Below are 20447 nucleotides of genomic sequence, written 5' to 3' on the forward strand. Positions count from 1 at the left end.
TAATATATACACATACTATATTATTTTCATTTCCCTTCTCTCATATGTCAGGTAACAGCAGCCATATGTTTAGTATATCCAATTGTATGTTCATATTCATTTAAACAGGAACAGTTTTGACTTTGTCTTTATTGATATGCCATTCCTCTATCGGACTGTATTTTCTACATTTTGTACCACTTGAGCGTTTTTTGTACGTTTAAAAATAAGAAAAAAAAAACTTAAATGACAAAGAAAAAAAAAAATACAAACCCCAGTTAAAGAGGAAATTCTTTTGTTATATTTACTGATTATTTTCTTTGAATTTGTTCTCACCTGGACTTCCATTGTCCGCCACGTGGCAGAGGGTGACTTCATAGACTCCAGTGACACGGTTACTGAGAAGGACAGAGACAAAATTAATTTAACTAACAATTTTATTGAACAGGAACAAGTTTCTGAGATTGAGTGGTTCAGAATCAGTGTAAGATTCAGACCGTATGAATCCATGAATCTGTACCTCTCAGAGGGCCGGAGGCAGCCGGTGCTGAAGAGGTTTCTGATGGAGCGAGAGGCCGGCAGCTTTGCGTCCCGGGAATAAAACACCATGCAGAAATCTTTGGTGATCGCTGTTGGCTGAGTGCAGTTCTCCATCTAGTTCAAACATATCGGACAAAACAAATCAGAATCCAGAAGATTCTGGTTATAATGTGGCTGAATTGTTCTTGGTTTTGAACAATTCTTATTATTGACAGAATGTTTTAGTCTCCAAAAAAACTAATTCAGTCAAACGGATGTCACTTAGTACCTCTAGATAAGCCGAGAGGGTGATGTAGATCTTCTCCCCATAGGGAGTGACTCTGTTCAGAAGCAGAGAGTTGTGCATGGAGCTGTCCCATGCTGCCTCAAATCGGTAGAAAGTTCTGCATTGTGAAAAGCATAAATCTAGTCATCTATCTGCATGATTTGTGAAGAAGAAAAACCTCATGGAACGTCTGTGAGCAAACGGCCACTTTGTTATCATAAAACAATAACTGATAAAAATGATTGTCATGATTGTTATACCTATGATCAACTCCCAAGGAGACGCTGGCGTTAGCAAAGGATAAAGAGAAACAGGACAAGAGTTAGAAACTTTTAACTGCAGCTGTTAAAAGTTTGAACTCAGCAAACCATACTGATCCATGCAAACTGAAAAATGCATCGAAGCCAAATAATATTTGATTATAAAAGGAACGTTGGAAGCAATGTTAAAAAAACTACTTAAAGCAACTGATCTGGCTATATGATAAAGCTTTGTTATTGAATTCAAAGAGGAAAATGTTGTTGAATATCAAATAGCAAATACAAAGAGAGAAAAAAGAAATTAAAGTAAATTAAAAATCTGCCTATAAAGTATACTTGTCGCTGTGTTTTGGCCAGAAGTATCCAGAAGACAGTATGTTGAGGGAAAGAATGTTGGGGTCTATGATGGTCTCATCGGCCTCTGGTGTGTTTCGAATACGACCTGAAGTCAAACAAGTCATGATGGGATTCATCCAGTGAGAAAAACTGTACTTTCAAAGATTTCTTCCGACTTAATTCTAACCAATTTGGCCAGAGATGTTTTTGAATTGTCCTTATCACTCACCAATAACCAGCTCCTTCACCTCTTTCCACTCAATATCATTTCCTGTTTCATGCGCGATGGTAACTGTGATCCTCCTCTGGATGCCCTGTGGAGTCGAGAGAAGACAAACCAGTTTGTTATTGGAGTTCCAGCAGTTGGATAAAAGAGCTGAATGGATTGAAAAAAAATTGAAAGTTATTCAAATGAGAGATATAAGACTAAGAAAATCTGGAAAGCGATTTATCCAGAGCAATATATATTATCTATATATAAATATGTAACTTGTAATTTGGTGTGAAATGTCAGACCTGATGTAAGAGGAGCGTGCCGTGGCAGGGCATCCCACCTCTGTGGTCAACAACAGCTGGGATGTAGCTATAGAAAGGGAGATAATCAATACATTTAATGGTAATACTCAAATCTTTAACGGAGCTGATTATATCCGTTGCAGTAACAAAAAAAAAAGATTCTTTGCGCATACAGTATGATCTACTGTGTCCCTTGCTTTGTGGTATTAAAGTGTAAACGCGACTCACTCTCCGTTAGCTTCCAGCTCACAGATCTCAAAGAAGACCATGAGGTCGTATTTGGCGTGACAAGGTCCTGCGGTGGAGCGAGTCAGAGTGCTGAGCTTTGTGGCCGGCACTGGAGGAACCAAGAGAGAACAGATTAACAGAGTAAACCAGACTGTGCTAAATGGAGCTGAAGTGAATATCAAATTGGAAGCAGAACAATAGAGCAGGCTGTGGAGATCATATCATTAATAAATAAATAAATGTTTGATTTAGAGCTGCAGAGAATAATTGATTAGTTGTCAATTATTACATTAATTGCCAACTATTTTGATAATCGATTAATCGGTTTTGAGTAATTTTTTATGAAAAAAAGTAAATATTCTCTGATGCCTGCTTCTTAAATGTGAATATTTCTAGTTTCACGCCTCTATGACAGTGAACTGAATATATTTGAGTTGTGGACACAACAAGACATTTGAGGACGTCATTTTGGGCTTTGAAAAACACTGATCAACATTTTTCACCATTTTCGGACATTTTATAGACCAAACAGCTAATCGATTAATCAAGAAAATAATCAACAGATTAATCAACAATGAAAATTGTTAGTTGCAGCCCTATTTTGATATACTCTCAGGCACATTAAATGTCACTGCTAACCTGGTTTGGATAAGGGCATCACCCTGGGGAACTGCCTCCTGGAAGGTCTCAGGGGACTAAAAAAAAAAAATAACAAGACAAAGAAAACAAACATGAGGAAATCTTTCATTCCATCTAAAAATATCGGGATAAGTCCCAATCAGTCATCAGCTGGGGGACATGAAAGGATCCTGACCTGATCAGGTCTTTGCAGAGCGGGGGGAAGGGCTGTTTCTGATAGTGACCAAACACCTCGAAGACGATTGGCTGAGTCTTGATGTACTCAACGAAGGACTTTGTCACCTCCACTGTGATCTAACAGAGAAGAGAGGAAAAATACAACTCAAACACAGCCCTAACACAACTGTTTGTAGTCAGTAATATGTCTGTTAATAATAGGTCTGAATGTGCTGTTCACTGTTTACATTTTGAACATGGTAGAAGCCCAGCGGAGGTCCCCTGCCTGTGTTCTTCAGCGGCTCAGTGGAGAAAGCTTCATCATGGCGGTGGATGAAGCTGAAAAAGATGAAGCCATTATATTAGACTGACCTCCCTTTGCTCTCCTTTTTCTGGATAATATTTAGTGACAAAACTATTTCTTTTGAGCTTTAATATCAATGTGTGTCAGTTGAAAGGTATACATATGCATGCATTAATATATCATTATTAGTCCAAAATCCAACTGCAAGGGTTAGGGTTATATTTTTTACAGATATAAAAAAGGATGTATTTATTATGCTAAATTAGCTTTTTATATTGCATGTATTAGATAGTTCACAGAAAAGAGAGATTGCTTTCGAAGACAAGAGACATTTAGTAAGGATTGTATGGCATATACTGTATATTAATATTAGACATGACTTTGTGGAGACGTGCTTGAAACTCACTTGAACTGGCAGAAGATGTCGGCGTACTCGGCTGAGATGCTGGAGGCCTGTAAGACGGTGACTCTGAAGGTGAAGGTGCTGCCGATCTTCAGGTGGGACAGAGCTTTCTCCGGGGAGAGGTCCTGGGGAAGATCCAGAGCCAGACCTGAACTCTTCACTGGGCTGCGGGGAGCCTCTATATCGGCTACATCGAACAGAGGAAGAGGCAGCGATACACACATGTATGTGGCATTTCAACTTTTTAGATACTGTTCCTATTAAATTAAGAATTTATTTCAGCAGTGGTGTACCATGAACATCAGCTGGGTCAACTCTGAAAGAGACCAATGTGTGGTGTTTTGACAGGGCCACATTCTTGTAACCCAGACTATTGAACAGCACAGCACAGGATTTTCAGCAGTCCCTGCACAGGTTGTCACCTCACCTGGACAGGTGTTGTTGTTGACTTCATCGGCAGAGATTCCGATCTCTGCGGTCTGTCCTTCTCCCTCCACGAATCGCAGCTCCTCCTGGGAGGTGTTGGAGTGGGAGAGACTACCAGGACACGACTCAGTCTGGAACTGGAACAAGACAGAAAACAATCAGCCTGGAACCCATATACACCAAACATTAACATTTGAGAGAGGAAATCCAGAAAGTCTCAACGCTTACATTTTATCTGACTTTTATTGGTCTTAGAGGACACTTTTAAAGAATACCGATACACATCGCCAGCCAATTAGTACCTTCTCAAACTGTTTGTCTTCAAAGGAGATCTTGGCAGTGCCTGACTGCCTCACACCAGAGCCATAATCAGGGGCCTCCTCATCAGCTGAAGACAAGATGTTAAACTATTATTTCTTCATACAAAAGAACTCAAAAGAACAGCTACAACGACACGTTCAACAGCATCTGACTGTGATGAGACAGATATTCAACCTGTATTTGTACCTGAGATGGCCTGCACAGCCACTCTGAGGAAGCCTTTCACCTCTCCTTTCTCACTGACGATGGCCACGCGATGTACCAGGGGCACCGGGTACAGTAGGTTACTCAGGTACACAAAAGCCCTGAGGAGAAGGTAGGAAGGCATTTCAATTTTGACAAGCATTCATTGTGCAATAAAAGAAATATTTAAATCAATACTGCCTCAGGGAGGGAGGTGACGTACCTGCCGACCAGACGGAACCAGGGGAAGCGGTCGTAGAAGGGGTCGCCTCCGGTCAGAGCGTGATCACAGTCCTCCACAGCACTGCTGGGGAGCTCTGCAGCACGGTCGTACATTTCCCTCATCAGGTCCAGCCTCTGCCTGCAGGGGGCAGCGTAAAAAGAAAACATCAGTGTTTGCTGATACAGTCTATGCATGGATCAAAATGTGATATAAAGACAGAGCTGAAATAAAAACACATATTATAGATTAAAGGCACTGTTGGAGAATAGTTGGTATTCTTACTGACTCCAACATTTCCATGATTTTATGGGTGGATAAACAGAACTTGACCATGGAATCAGCTTTGAGCCTTGTATTCAGTTCAAATGACAAACCCGCTGTACCTGAGTTTCTCCAGAGTCCAGTAATGTGTGGCTCCGTTCTTCTGATCTTGTACTTCAACGGCGACGATGGTTCGGGGGAAAGGTCGTCTCTCCCTCTCTTTGGCCACACTGGGGGGCAGCAGGTCGGGGGGCAGGGGAGAGTAGAGGGTGTCTGTCAACAGCACAAACTGGAACTGCACCTGTGGACAACATGGGACATAAGACATGAGGGATTGCTTGTGTATATTCTCCTGAATCATATCTGCATTATAAAATGAGGATTTCACTATTCTCAAAGTATCAACAGAAGAGACTTGAAAATATAATACAAGAGTGCCACTGTACTTTATGTCATTACACAAAATAAATTCCTAAACCTTCAATCAGCAATGAAAAGGACTAATATGGTAATATTTGTCTTCATTAAACAATAACATTTCTACAAGTAACACAGATTAAAAGTCAGGCACTACTACTGTTGCAAAACATCAGAAGGATTTCTAAGCTGCAGTATTCACTATAAAAGTAAGAGTCCAATCTTCTGCTTATTGAAATGGAAAGAACTGGGTGAGACATGAAGCAGTAAAGTTTCATTTTGGCCGAAAAAATGCTTTATTATATGCACCTTTTATTAAATGGATGGCTGGACAGAGCTTAGATTCAATATGCAGCACTGTGTATTATATTGTGATGACTCACTGGGCTAAGTCATTGTGGTAAGCCCAGAATGGCCACTGACTGACACTTAATATTCTGCAGTCTGCCTCCAGTCTGAACTGAGAAGCAAACTCTCCTCACCATCACTAAAATGATTCCAATTTGCACTCAGACTAGTGCAATGGGGGGTATTATGATTTGAGAGATAACACCAAGGCAACAACAAAAGGCCGATTTGAATGAATCTTTTACAACACAAAGTACTGAAACAAACTATGTTTACCTAAAACTTAAAAAAAACAACAACATAAATGACATATCTCCCAGTGCTGAATAAGGACAATGTTTTACAGTAACAAACATCCCACCTTTTTCTTCAGTTCCACACTGATAGCATTGGCCTCTTTAAGGAAGATGGCGTTGCCCCAAAGCAAATCCCTGAGAGAGGTGAACTGGTAGAAACGCCACTTCCTGAAAGCCCACAGAGCCAAATCGGTCTCACGAGGCGTCCACGGCACTGAAAGGGCAAGACACATAACATCTGAGTACATTTTGACCAAATACAGGTTGATTCAGAGATGATTGCTTTGATGGGTCAGTTAAAAAGGGACAGATTACCTTCCTCTTCAGGCTCCTCTTCTTCCTCAGGAGACTCCAGGTACCGAGAGTCCACTTGTTTCTGAAGAGCCTCCAGTTTACTCTCATAGTCCTGGAAGAAAACATATGAACCAGATCAAAACCAGAATGAGTTGCTTCTGTATGCAATAAATACACATTTTTTTTTATACATCTTCTCTCATGGTAAATGACTGTGTTCCTGTGTGTGCTCACCAGCCGCTGCTGTTCTAGCAGGTTACTCGCTTCTTCTCTTTCTTTGCGATACTGATCTTCAAGCTCCTGAAGCCTGAAAGGGATCACACAACTATATGTCAGAAAAGTGGTATTATCAAATGTAAATACATAATGATGTGTTCCCCACACACCTCTGCACCATCTCCTGCTTCATGTCGATGCCTTGTTTCTCCAGCAGTTCTCTCTGAGCGAAGGCCCAGTCGACGGGCTCCACCGGCGTCTCGGGGCACGGCGTCCTCTCTCGCTCCAGACGAGCCTGCTCCGGGTCGTTGAAGCGAAACACGTGGCTCTTCCCCATGATGATGCGGTTCCCTAAAAAGTGCACATGAAAACATCAAAGTTCAAATTTTTTTTACCATAAAAAAAATGACAGTAATTAAAGATTAGACCTGTGTTACAATACCAAAATTCTTTGGTAGCTATCCTGATTTCCAAACACTTGTTTCCACATTGGCAATAATAGACTCAGACTTCTTATCTCTCGATACATTTCTCTGTTTACTCTCCTAGTACAGTTGCTTTGTTTTACACCTTTTTTTTAAACAACAAAATATGAAGCTCCACACGTACCAGATCGCAGAACAGTGGGAGAGCTCACTCTCTTCCCGTTGACGTACGTCTCTGAGCCCTCACATGGTTCCAGGATGACACATCCTGTTCAAGAGATTATAGAACTATTACAAAAGAGTATTCAACACATATACAATATGGCTTGTCTTAACTTTCAATATGTATTCACTTGTTACAACATTTATTTAACGTTGTAGTTATGAAGAGAGAGCAGCCAGCCTTTACCTTCTCCCTGAGGGCCCGTGGTGCTGCTGAAGGTGCAGTGTTCGTCTTTGATAAAATGGCCGCTGAGAACAATGTCTTGGCGAGTCTTGGCATTTTCTCGGCCAACCCTGAGGGAAGATAAGGTAATCCAATTGAGACCAATTCCCAGAAACAGCACATTATCTGGATTCAATTGAAAAAAGAACCGTTACTTGGTGATGCCATCTTTGATGTAATAGAGCAGACACTCTGACATCAGCGGATCTTCGTTCAGGTTCACCAGATGAGGCGTCTAAAGGGAAATAATGACAAACGTGTTTTAGTGTCTGTGTATGTTTAGCAGTGGTGGAAGAAGTATTCAGATCCTTTACTTAAGTAAAAGTACTAATACCACACTGTAAAAATACTCTGTTCCGAGTAAAAGTCCTGCATTGAGAATGTTACTTAAGTAAAAGTATGGAAGTACCATCAGGAAATGTACTTAAAGTATTAAAAGTAAAAGTACTCAATGCAGAAAAGTCCTCACATTTTAGAAACTGGAAACGATCCAAACAGTTCTGTTAATCAACTAAGTGATTAATCGGCTAATCATTTCAGATGGATTTGTAGGTCATTATATTGTTGGGTAGTTTAATTTATAATAAAACATTGTATTTTATAAACTACATGTGTGCAACAATCTTAATTTGTAAAGTAACTAGTAACTAAAGCTGTCAGATTAATGTAGTGGAGTAAAAAGTACAATATTTCTCTCTGAAATGTAGCGGAGTAGAAGTAGAAAGTGGCATTAAAAGAAAAGACTCAAGTAAAGTACAAATACCACAAATTTGCACTTAAGTACAGTACTTGAGTAACTATACTTAGTTACATTCCACCACTGAAGTTTAGACAGATGTAAATATATCGAACTGTTGTGCAACAGTGGAGAGCATCGTACCTTTTTTGGGGAGAAGACACCCAAAGTGCCTCCATCTTCTCTCATGGCAACGCCCATCTCAGCCAGCAGGGCCTCTCTACAGGAAGGAAACATCCATGCTGATATACATGCAAATATGATATACATACAAATATGGTGTATTCCTACTTTCAAAGTCATCTGGCAATCCAACAACGTCATATAGCTCAAGGGTCAAACCATCCAAAATAGTCCATTTGTTTTTAATTTAGGGTAAATAAACTGTAAATGTGCTGGGGGAGAATAATCTGATCGAGTGCTATGAAAACATGAATCATGCATGAATACGTTTGACGAACCTCTCCATACGGATGGCCTCCGTACGCCGCAGCTTCTCTTCCCAAGTCTCGTTTAGCTCTGCGATTATTTTCTCGGTTTCCTGTTGGCAAAATTAAGACAGATATGTAACAGTTATACAAATTGTAATTATTCACTTTGCTCAATCTTGGATTTAACAAGAGCCCTTCCATCATATTTCTTTGCCTTTTCTTTGATTTTCTTATTCCCACTCATCTTACTGTATTTCTGTCCACAAACCCAAATCTGATCTCCCATTTCCCAACTCTGCAACCTGAACAATTTTAGCATCATCCTTCCTACCTTGAGCCTCTCGATGGCCTCTTCACTTGCCGGGCTGAAGATGCGGTCATGGAGGTTGTTGATGGACCCGGCCCGACTGGACATGACCGAGAGCGAGGGGGAGGGACTCATTCCTGTCATGGCATTGGACACTGCGGAGAGATCACCCCTTTGATTGACAGCCTGGCGATTATTCACAAAGTTCTTGTAATCGCACAGGTCTGCCAGAGAGAGAGGCGGTGCATGGAAGTGAGCAAGGAACGAAGGAACGAAGGAAGGAAGGACAGAAGGACGGAAGGACGGAGCAGACGCCAGGTAACGCACGCAGAGAAACAGATAAGAAGGAAAAAAAATAGGGGAACAACAGGGAGGAGTACAAAAAAAAGAAGAGAAAGCTCAAAAAATGGATCAAAGAAGCAGAGGTAATTTGCTTACCAAAGCCAAGGCAGACAGAGAGAAAAGAGCAACTCAAACTGATCGAGCAAAAATGCCAAATAGACTGAAAGTTAGAGACCAGAAGTTTTTTTTTTCTCTGACACTGAATAGACACTCAACATGCTCGCAAGCATGACAATGTTATGAAAAATAAAACCAAAAATATATACATCGCTACAATGCATAAAGACAAAATACAGCCTCAGTTTTTTCTTATGTTTTGCATGTCCTCATGTTTTCAAAGTGTTTAGCGCAGCCTTTGGTAGCACAGCTCCCGGGGATGCGGGCCTCTAAGCACCTGACTCATAGCTTCAATTTGCTCCACACACAGAGAACCAGGACGCAAAGATAAGAGCTCCTCAGCAATCTAAAATGGCGTCCTCCCAGTCAGTCCTTTCTTCAATGATGACTAGTCTTGTAAAACAAAATGCATCACAATCATGCTTTATGCCAAAGCTGGCTTCGACTCTGTCTGCTTCTCTGTTTTTGCAGAAACAAAGAGTTGGACAGTTCAGACTCTTAATGAACGGCTACAGGATGACGGATCAAAGCTTCTCAGAAAAATAGAAAATCACAGCCAAATTAAAATTGTGTTATGAAGATGAAGCTATTAAGAGGCTGGACCTGCCAGATTAAATGAGAGATAAATCACATATTACCATTGAAACACCAACTAATGGAAAGAAAAAAGGAGGCCATTTTGCTGGATTCATGAGAAAAGAGTAACTTATTACAGCGACCATAGATTACTTTTGTGTTGCTCCAAATAATCATGGCAGGTTGGAATATTTTTTACTTAATTTATGTCATGACTGACTTCACATATAGTCTCTTTGTTCGGTCTCTGGTGTGGTGGAGGAGGAAGGCCAGCTCGGGATTCATTTCTATTAGTTGCAAAGCGCAGGCTTGCCAGAGTTATACACACATTTCAAACCAGCGATGTCGGGGCAGGTGCTGCGATACGCTAATAGGACAGAGGGGAGAAGACAATGAGTGTGAGAGACACCCACACTCCAAGTTAAATAGTCATCCTCTGTCTTACATGTACAGTCAGAAACTGCACAAAGGGTCGAAATTCAGGTTTGTTTGTCTGTGTGTGTGTGTGTGTGTGTATGCCTGTATAAGTGCATTTTCTATGAGTGAGAGTTGCGTTTCTCTGTGCGACACTCACTCTCTATGATGTCTCCCAGACCCTGTGAAAACAGCAGGTCTCTGAGGCGGGCCACCTCCTCTTTCAGCTCACGCACCAGACGGTTGTTGGGGTCCTCGTTGATCACAGCGTTACAGCGGATCTGTTTGGCACGGTCAGCGTACCTGGAGGGACGGAGGCCGTCAAGGTCAGGAAGCCATTAAGCTATAAAGCATGATTACTCAGGTTCTGCATAATGAATTACAATGACCAAGTAAAGACAATATGAGGCCAAAATGAGAAGGATGCTACTGTAAGTTCCCCCATTTGTTAATGTCAGTAAAAAGGTCAGCAGGCATTTGTAAGGGCTCACAAATTATGCATCAAAATGCTCCAAAATCAAATCTAATATGTGGTATAAGCGTGACATTATATCTCCAAAATATGTTATTTCCGTGGGGAAAACGTCTGACTTAATGATCTTTAAAAATAAAGGTTCTTGATATTTTTCTCACCGGAGGGTACTGAGGGTCTCATCATAGTTAATATCAGCAGGGCTGAGGGCAGCCACCATGGCTGTACGAGAGTTTCCTCCTAAAAGACAGAAAGGGAGACAATATGTAAAGTGAACACAGAAAATGATTTTTATTTTGGTAAAAGCTAAGGTTTATTATTATGTGTGCATACCCAGGTTCTCCCTCAGCAGCCAAGTCAGAACTGAATCTCTGTAGGGAATGAAACTCTCCACCTTCTTCTTTTTCTTGTTCTGTAAATAAACACAATGTATTCTCTAGTCACGTCAGGAAAATATTTTAAAAAGATTGTATAAATTCAATTTGCTGTTTCAAAGTTGTTAGTGTTACTGACCTTGTTTGGTGGTATTGATTCCTGAAAGTGGGAAGAAAAACGCCAGCGTTTGTTATTTGGAGAACAAAAAAATAAGAACATCATATTTTTTGTTGTTTATGTTTTAAACCATACCTGTTCAGCCAGAGCAGAAATAACTTTCCCCAGTGTGGTCAGAGATTTGTTGATGTTTGCTCCTTCCTGCAAATAAAAGTCAAGTTTATTTGTCCATCTATTCATACATTTTGAATTTGAAATATTGCATTCAAACAATCATTATTAAATGTGTTTCTATCTCCTCCAGAAAGGCGGAAATGTCATAAAAACAAATCTAAAAACATCCTCCTCTCACCTTCAGTCTGGTTCCTTTAGCTCCGGTTGAGTCGGCTCTTTCGCTGCCAGCCAAGTCCACCAGGCTGATCTTGCTAACCTGTGATGACACAAAATGTGTTCAAAATAAGAGGCTCTGTATAAAAAGAAATAGATCAAACATACACCTCAGCTAAGATATTTCAGCTGAAAGTGCACTAGGAGAACTGGCAGTAAAGTGTTACATGTGGTTATCGATCAATACAACAACACATCGATCAATACAACAATAACATTCACAGGCGGCCTCCACTCAGATCATAAAAGGTAACACAAATCATTTCTGTCTGCCTTGTAGCATCATCAAATCATCCATTTGTTTGTCTGAGAAGCAGGAAAACATCATGTCTTTCTGACTGTGAGCTGAGCTTGTCAGAACCTTTTCCGACGTGTTCTCCGAGTCCATGTCGTGTTTCTTCTGTGTGAAGATGATGTTGAAGACGGCGTGGGAGCGGCTGCTGGTTTCGTTCATGTTGGTAGCCGCCACAGTCCTGAAAAAAGGAAGAAAATACTGTGTTAGGTGCATATTACTAACTCGGCATTATCTGCTCCATCCATTATTTGTTACAGCCCCTGATTTATTTATTCATACAGCCTTCATTGGCATATATTCTCCATTCATCACTACACTTCATAATCTAAGGAGTCCGTCACTATCATTCAGTCGCGCTCTGTTACCTGGCCTTGTTTCCAGAGTCCATCAGGTCCTGGATGTCGTTGTACGAGGTGACAGCTAGTTTGGACAGATCTTCAACGTAGGGTCCCATCAGAGGGTGCTCTCTGACACGCAGGTTTCCTTTGTTCTTGGGATTCAGCAGGTCACGCACACGCTCACAGTAGATCTCCATGTAACTCACCTGGAGGAGGCAAAGAGCCGATTGTGTTGTAAAATGTGTTTGGAAGTTCTAAAACGGTTATCATTGCTACGTGGTAGCTCCTGGGACAGTAAAAGATTAGAAATCAAGTGAATTCGCTTCAGACTATCTGACACAATAATATAATTACAATACCAGCTGCACATCAGCAATATGTTTCCTTTAATTTATCAAAAAAAAACTAATATGTACTGTATGCCTCAGAACATCAGACCTTAATTCATTAAGTAGATGTTCAGGGACTTGTTTTAAGATTGAGGCCCATTGTGAGACACCAAATGTGGAAAAAGTGAAGAGAGTTTGACATCACTCACCTCCACAGAGTAACCCATGCTGTTGTCGTTATTGCTTCCATGGATCTTGGTGAAAAGGTCCTCACACAGCTGAAAAACAAAGAACAGTCACTGTTTTGGTCAAAGTTGCATCTTTGATTTTCACAATGATTGAAGATAATTGTTTATTTTTTGGTCAGAACTGTATTTTGTATTACCAGAGGTATGATTCCTTGCTGGTCCTTTTCCTGTCGCCCCATCATGGTGTAGCTTTTGCCCGCTCCCGTCTGGCCGTATGCAAATATGCACACGTTGTAGCCTTCAAAGGCATGAAGCAGCATCTCCTCTCCGATGTCCTTGTATACTTGCACCTGGGACGCATAGTTGATGTCCTCAGGCTGCAGAGAGAGAGGAAGAGCAGCATGAGATTTAATACTAACATTTCAATCAATATTTTTATCAATTATAAGTGACTTGTTCTAGGGCAAATCATGGATTTTCTATCTGACTAGTAGTATGTGTATTTAAAACTAAGTGATGCAGTGAAACTCACCGTGGTGTGTGACCAGTAAGAATAGTCAAAGTTGAAACTCTTGTTTTCTTTTGGCTGTTTGGGATTCAGGATGGCTAAAATAAAACAAAATAGAGGCATCAGAAACCGAGTCACTCTAATTACCTGCATATTCCTTCATTTCATTATATTTACTGTCAGTTTTAGAAAAGCTGCAGGATGCACATTCTTTCTGATTATGAAACTACATCTTTTAATGCAATGCATTCTCTCTCTCTCTCTCTCTCTCTCTCTCTCTCTCTCTCTCTCTCTCTCTCGCTCGCTCTATTTGTCTCGTTGGAACTTCACCGAGCCTTTATCATCTCCTAACACACATATTAATTTAATCTTTTTAAACACATTTTGCATTTAAATTACCAAAAATGTTTCGTAATTTTCCATCATGATCACTTTGATCCAGTTGTGTCTTGTCATCTTGATTATTGACAGTTTGTCTTGATTGTTTTGTTGCATGATTGTTAGAAAAAGAAGCGCTGTTTCCAGAACAGGTGACACAAATACTAAAACGGTTGTCATTTGCAAAACAACAAATGCTCCAAAAGGTGTCATGTTCTCAAAACTCTTAATACAATACAAAATCATCACACATTCTGGTGTCTAAAAAGAAAACACAGTAACATTGTCTCTTCACTGGGAACAAGATTGAGAATATTGTGAGCAGAAGGCTCTCATTTGAAATCTGAGTTCAGTGTCTAAACAAACCATGTTTTCTAGTTGTGTGAAAAGAAAAGAGATCTTTGTGGAAAGAACCAGAAATCATTAAGAGTCAAGTGATTGCATTTGACGTTGTGATCACTACACAGTTGGTGGAAATGCATCAAAGCAATGGAAAAAGAGAGTGTTTTTCTCTTTTTTGTGCTTATTTATAAAGGAAATAATTGAACTACCAAAACATGTAAATAGAGGTACCAGCCTGGTTGACTTCATATAATCTGCTATACTGTGATCTCAACATCCCTGATTCAATTCCCAGCTGGGATGTTTGTTGCATGTCGTTCCCCCTCTCTCTCTTCCCCCTGTTCCCTGTCACGTCCCTACTTTCCATCTCCAAATAGCAGCAAAAAATGCTTAGATACACAATCAGTAATGCATTGCCACATTGTTATAAAAACATGTACTGCTATTTGTCTATAAGTAACCCATCTTCTACATTACAATTTTAATTATTGGTACCAGCATATAATGTGTCAAAAATCCTCATCAACAGAGAGATCAAAATACTTTGAAATGATTTCACCTCTAACTAAAGAGAAAGAAAAGACACATGCCGTTCAGAGAGGCCTTACTATATCACAGTTAGTATCAATAGCAGCAGTTTAAAATGCACCACTCATCCTTTTTAAAGAGGTGATGTGCACCTAGAATATGAAACAAGAACTGGGCAGGAGCAAATGCTCTTTCGGCTGTAAACTGAATCCACTGCATCGCCCCCTTTGGACATTCAATATAGCAGCAAATATACAGTACATCCTGCTGAAACGTAGCCTGACAAGCCAGACCCACATCAAGATGTTGGGTCTGGGAACACACCATTGGCAGGGCTCAATCCGAGGGGCGGGATAAACGGTTGTCTTTCAAATTCCCTCTGCACGCAATAGGAAAGCGCTACAACCAACCAGAGCAACGAAGAAGGTAACGGAGCTAGTTGATAGATTAAACTTTTGCTGTATCTGGTCAGCAAAACTCCGACCACATCTTCTTTTTTTAAGAATGACTTCAGTGCCGTTCTTTGTTCTTTTCTCAAAGAAAAGCTTAACTCCAAGTCTTCGAGAGTCGTGGCCAAAGCCGATTCGAAAGACCGCTGTTCGCCAGCAGCAGCAGCCATAAGCCCGCCCACCGACTCTATACACGAAGTGATTGGCCCGGCCAGAGTTTGGTTTTTCCAGCTTGCAAGCCAACGGAGAGTTGCTACACGACCCTGGCTGCAAATTACATTTGTTGCCGCTAGGGTGTGTCTAGATTTCTAGGCTAGCTGAAATGTGCACTCAGCCAGAAACAACAGTGTGAGCATCCATCTATCCATTAGCCATACCGCCGTATCCTTTAGAGGGTGTTGGGGCAGTGTGGCCACAATGCAGAAGAATATAAGAGGACAACTGTGAGCACATTCAGAGTCAGTAAAGTTAATGAGTTTAAATAATGCAAGTTTGAAATCTGTGGCTCTAATGAGGTCATTAAAAACACCGACAGGCACAACAGGCTGACGTACTCCCTCTTTCACACAAACACACACACACACACACACACACACACACACACACACACACACACACACACACACACTTGCATCAGCTGACCCTGCGTCTGGGCTCAACTAGAACAAGGAGGTCTTTTTGGTCCCTGCAGCTCGTATGATGAGAGAGGAAAGCTGCGACAGTCGAAGCATCCTACACACACTGACAGGCTGTAGGCCTGACTGAAGCTTTTGTTTCCCTCTCTGGCTGCCATGATGCTGCATGCCTCCCTGCTGCCCACCCTCGTGTTGCTGCAGGGCAAAGCTGCCTACCAGACAAATAACTGAGGTGAAATGCTAAACTTGGCTCAATGTAGGTCGCAGGAATATGATCAAAACAGCAGCAGGACATCTCTGCATTTCTGGGTGCCACTCTCTAAAGCCATGACTTTAAAAGATACATGACCTATGTAAAGACAGAACAGTATCAAAGAAAAAGGGACTATAATATTCTATAAAAAAAGGAAGGAACACATCATTGCAGTATTTTATGGTACTGTATGTCTCCCTGTTGCCAATCCTTTTGTTGCTGCAGGAAAAAGTTAAAATAAAAGTTGGCACATATGTGTTGCTTTCAGTCTACTAAACCCCGAGACAGTGTGATTTTTTAAAGACAAAACACTCTGCTTTGAATGATCTTTTATGTCTGATATAGATTTATCTAATATCTTAACAGTTTGACTGCTGGATACCAGCTGTCTCTTTCTTTATCGATAAGTCCATTCTCACTGATTCTCAAGTTTCAACATCAAACTTGTGCAAGTTGCGCATTGAAACACGATTGGCTTGTAAACTAGTTGTGATGTCACAAAATCCAGCTTGTACGTATATGTCTTTACAGCTGAAACTAACAGTCAGTTAATCAATTAGTCGATTCACAGGGAATTGAGCTGCAACTATTTGGATAAGCGATAAATCGTTTCGGTCTTTTTTTCTATCAAAAATACCAAATATTTGCTGCTTCTTTAAATGAGGCTTTGCTACTATACTTTGTTTTATATAACAGTAAGTTGAATATCTCTGGGTTTTGGACTCGTGGTACAGATACAATAAGCAGGCTGAAGACGTCAACTTGGGCTCTGGGAAATTATAATGACAGTTTTACACTATTTTCTGACTTCTTTTTTTTTTTTTTTATAAAGCCCAAACCATGACTCGACTAACTGATAAAATAATCAGCAGATTTAATTGATAATGAAAGTAATAATTGGGCTGCAGCCCTACATGTGTTGAACTCAGGTTTAAGGTGAGCACAGAGAAACTTTTCCCCTACAGCAGATGAATGTGAAAACAGCCTTCTGGTGTCAAACTCTGCATGTACATCATTCTGCACAGTGAAGCTCAAACATCCAAGTGAAGTGACAAATAAGCAAAACACATTCAAATTCAATGGTGGCTTTAAAAGGAGAACTATGCAGTTTTTTTTTTAGCTTAATTTACCTTAACTGAACAGCTTCAGAGTCATTGGAATGGTTATATGTCTTTTTTCGGGTTGAATGGTGGTCATCTTGTATCCCCCTAGCGCCTGTGAGCTGAAAAACCACCCTCGCCAACTTTTGGCCGGCGAGCCGCCAAAGTATCGCGTGATATCAGGTCTCACGATGTAACTAATTGCTTTAGGCACTGCACACATACACGCCCCCATCCAGGAACTGGCTATCAAGAACAAGGTAGCAATGGAGTTTTTCACACTATCGTCATGGCTGAGCTGGCAAAAAAGAAGCAGAAAGCTAGGAAAGCATTGTCGGAGGAACAGAGAAAGAGGAAACGGAAGACTGACCGAGCGAGGAGTCAGACGAGTAAACATAAGAGCTGCCAAATATCTTTTCTGAAGCTGTAGGGGGAGCTCTATAGAGAAACCTGCGAGCAAAAAGCGAGAAAACAGCGAAGAAATGGCCAAAACTGCATAGCCCCTGTTTAACCAAAATAGGAGAAATATAAAAAATATATTCATTGAAATTTCACTGAGGAAAGTTACTGTCTGAAATGTACTTATTTTGCTCCCATTCCAGTTAAATCAATGCAGGTCATGCCAAAACCACATTTTTGCACCTCTCAACACAATGTAAACATTGAAGTCCACATCCATCAGATTTAATATAATTAAAAATGACTTAAAATGTATACTCACTGGTGGTGTTTCCTGACATCTGAATGATGCACTTGCTGTCCTTCCCCATCTCTCTGGAGTTGAAGGGTCGGACCCTCACAGCCACCTTCACTGAAGCCGTCGCCATGTTGCAGGATGGTGTGTGAGTGAGCAGGAGAGCTGAAGATCTGTGTGACACACACCTGGCACCTACACAGGTAGATGATGAGAGGGGTTTAATACCACTGCATGTAGAGACGTGTAGGATACAGACAAACCTGTCAGATGATAACAGGGGCTTTTGTATTGCACCATGCATTTCATTATACCTTTAATAAGGATAAATACCAAGAAATACAGAATTAAAAAATGATGATTGATTTGAATCATCCATGGTCTGTTGTTATTACTGTTAATTGTTAGCCAAACCAAACATAAGACACATTCTCAATTTCCAGGCCCTGAATCAGTCGGTTTGAGACACACAGCACCTGAAATACGCTGACTAAATGGCTGGGACATTATTTGGCAGGAAGATTCAGCAGCATCCCTGCTATTCTACAGTAAAATGGCTGCTTATTCTTCGGGCATCATCCCCTGGCCTCATCTATCACAGGCTGGAGGCCTTGTGATGAAACTGTATCTCCTCATTGCTACTCCCCAAAGAAAATAGCATTCCTAAATGTCTAGAATTAGCTGTGGTGTTTTTCCACACCTTAATGATAGCTTTTAGATTGTTTTTTCTCTCTGTTAAGACCAGACCATTTAGGGTGATTTTTAACGGTATTATTGCTTCAAGGCAGCGCCACGCACATCCATCTTCTCTGCCTTAATCAATGAAGAAAACACCTTCTCCTTAACATCTTTATAATACGCCATTTCAATGTGGCTACAACATAAATGTGAGGATGACACGCATTCTCAGAAACGAATTGCGGTAAAGATGTATAAGCCATGTCAATATTGTTTCCTCCATCTTGCTTTGCCTGCCGCACCTCAAAGACGGGCCGCGTAAACATAAACGGCACAAACACCATCACATCATCTAACACTGCGTCAGAAAGGAGTTCAGTAGCATCATTAGAGCTTTATGACATTCACAGCTGTTATGAGCTCATACGTTTAATTGATTCGGGGTGGATTCGTGGAGTATTTTCTTCTAAAGCCAATTGTTGACAGTGGCGGAATCAAACATCAAACACCCTGACGCAGCGTTCTTATTTACCACCTCGCATCTACAATAGGCCTCGAAATCGCTAACACACACACTACTGTCCTCACCCAGGCGTGACACCCGTTAGTAGGCTACCGTGAAAAACATAACCGTGGAGCCATTTCTTACCTCAGCAACTCAGACTCGACGACCGCAGAGGGTGAATCCTCTGCCCATTCAAAACAGCGCCCGGATCCTCCGGTGCCTCCTTCTTGAATCTCCTCGGCAGCCTGTGTATGTTTCGTTTTTCTCTGTGACTTTGGTCAGCCTACAGCATCCTTTTCCTTGGCGCATCCATACATGGAGAATCCGCTGGGGAAGGAGTCAGCCTCAGCTTCAGCAGCGCAGGGTGTTGAGGGAGGGAGGAGCGAGGGCCGGATAGATAAACCCGAGGCTGGCCCGCCGTCAGTCTGTCCGTCAGTCAGTCTGAAACTAGGGAAAATGGCGGTGCTGCTGTGCCTGGGATGCTGGGAGGTGGTGATGACATCAGCAGCAGTATCATTATCATCATCAGCAGCAGCAGGCAGAAATGAGGCAAGGCGATGCAGCACAGGCACACAGCAGGGATGGACCATGATAAACCTATTACAGAGACAAATATGGCTGGAAATAGGAGGCTAACGGTTTTTAATTGGAACTTAAAACATGGAAGTGTAAATGTCAAACAAGTGAGCTCCCTAAAGCTGAGATGCATTGTTTATATTTTTAAACAGCAAAAAAGTCCAAATCTAGGTCCATTTTCTCACTTGTTCTGGAGATTTCAACTTTGCATTACTCTGAGCACTTTTAGGATGTCTCGTCCATGTTGGTTTCAGATTACTAACTGTCCCACGAGGGATCCAAAAGGCTTCAGGTTCACTGTGTGTCCATTTGTTTTCAGACATTTCAAATTTGTTAAGGAATTTGCACCACTAAAGTATAATATCAACTAAGGCAGCTCCTGCATTAGGCCTATTCATATTTTTTGTGTGTTAAAATCTAGTTTTATTATTTTAGTTCTGATTTTGCTCACATGATGCATAATCCTTAATAAAATAACAACAAGGGGATATGTGGACCTTCAGATATTTTTTCCAGAGTACTAAAGTAGTTTCAGCCGAGCTCCCCACCCCCACATTCTGCTTTTGTGAAGTCGAAGGAGCTGATTGGAGTAGGCCTACACTGAGCTCAATCCAACAATGTGATTGTTTACTTGAGAAAACTGACTGGTTAAGTGTCGTCATAATCTAGCATCTTAATCCATACAGAGTACCCATTTCTAAAGCATAGTGACAACATGCGGAACATTATGCGGTTACTAATAAGTAGACTTTCAAATAACCTACTATATTTGGTGTGTAATATAAGAAACCAATATATCTATGAAAACCTGGATGGTATAGCCCTAATTCATCCACTTTCATTCTTATTGACATAGCAGGAAAAAAAGCCCATGACATAACATCTTATTTTGAACT

General features: G+C 41.0%; 1 protein-coding gene across 1 annotated transcript in view; it reads right to left on the reverse strand.

The window, feature by feature from the left end:
- The window catches only part of kif1ab (kinesin family member 1Ab), a 27931-nt gene extending 8530 nt beyond the window's left edge, over positions 1-19401 (reverse strand). Inside the window, exons 1-40 of the mRNA XM_078264744.1 lie at positions 19120-19401; positions 17820-17987; positions 13438-13511; positions 13103-13282; positions 12927-12995; positions 12416-12594; positions 12117-12228; positions 11721-11798; positions 11504-11569; positions 11390-11410; positions 11210-11288; positions 11038-11116; positions 10565-10707; positions 8980-9110; positions 8679-8758; positions 8362-8437; positions 7637-7716; positions 7446-7552; positions 7221-7304; positions 6782-6962; positions 6630-6702; positions 6417-6507; positions 6167-6315; positions 5163-5341; positions 4780-4917; positions 4560-4678; positions 4355-4440; positions 4054-4189; positions 3630-3813; positions 3168-3258; positions 2939-3057; positions 2764-2819; positions 2125-2233; positions 1897-1963; positions 1610-1694; positions 1381-1486; positions 1045-1068; positions 788-902; positions 500-633; positions 316-377 (exon numbers count right to left, since the gene is read on the reverse strand). Coding sequence (XP_078120870.1) covers positions 316-377; positions 500-633; positions 788-902; positions 1045-1068; positions 1381-1486; positions 1610-1694; positions 1897-1963; positions 2125-2233; positions 2764-2819; positions 2939-3057; positions 3168-3258; positions 3630-3813; positions 4054-4189; positions 4355-4440; positions 4560-4678; positions 4780-4917; positions 5163-5341; positions 6167-6315; positions 6417-6507; positions 6630-6702; positions 6782-6962; positions 7221-7304; positions 7446-7552; positions 7637-7716; positions 8362-8437; positions 8679-8758; positions 8980-9110; positions 10565-10707; positions 11038-11116; positions 11210-11288; positions 11390-11410; positions 11504-11569; positions 11721-11798; positions 12117-12228; positions 12416-12594; positions 12927-12995; positions 13103-13282; positions 13438-13511; positions 17820-17925 — 4048 coding nt within the window. The 5' untranslated portion in view covers positions 17926-17987; positions 19120-19401. The remainder of the gene's footprint in view (positions 1-315; positions 378-499; positions 634-787; positions 903-1044; positions 1069-1380; positions 1487-1609; positions 1695-1896; positions 1964-2124; positions 2234-2763; positions 2820-2938; positions 3058-3167; positions 3259-3629; positions 3814-4053; positions 4190-4354; positions 4441-4559; positions 4679-4779; positions 4918-5162; positions 5342-6166; positions 6316-6416; positions 6508-6629; positions 6703-6781; positions 6963-7220; positions 7305-7445; positions 7553-7636; positions 7717-8361; positions 8438-8678; positions 8759-8979; positions 9111-10564; positions 10708-11037; positions 11117-11209; positions 11289-11389; positions 11411-11503; positions 11570-11720; positions 11799-12116; positions 12229-12415; positions 12595-12926; positions 12996-13102; positions 13283-13437; positions 13512-17819; positions 17988-19119) is intronic.
- Positions 19402-20447: the final 1046 nt, after the last annotated feature.

This window comes from Sander vitreus, chromosome 12 (genome assembly GCF_031162955.1).
Source record: "Sander vitreus isolate 19-12246 chromosome 12, sanVit1, whole genome shotgun sequence".
Taxonomy (NCBI): Eukaryota; Metazoa; Chordata; class Actinopteri; order Perciformes; family Percidae; genus Sander; species Sander vitreus.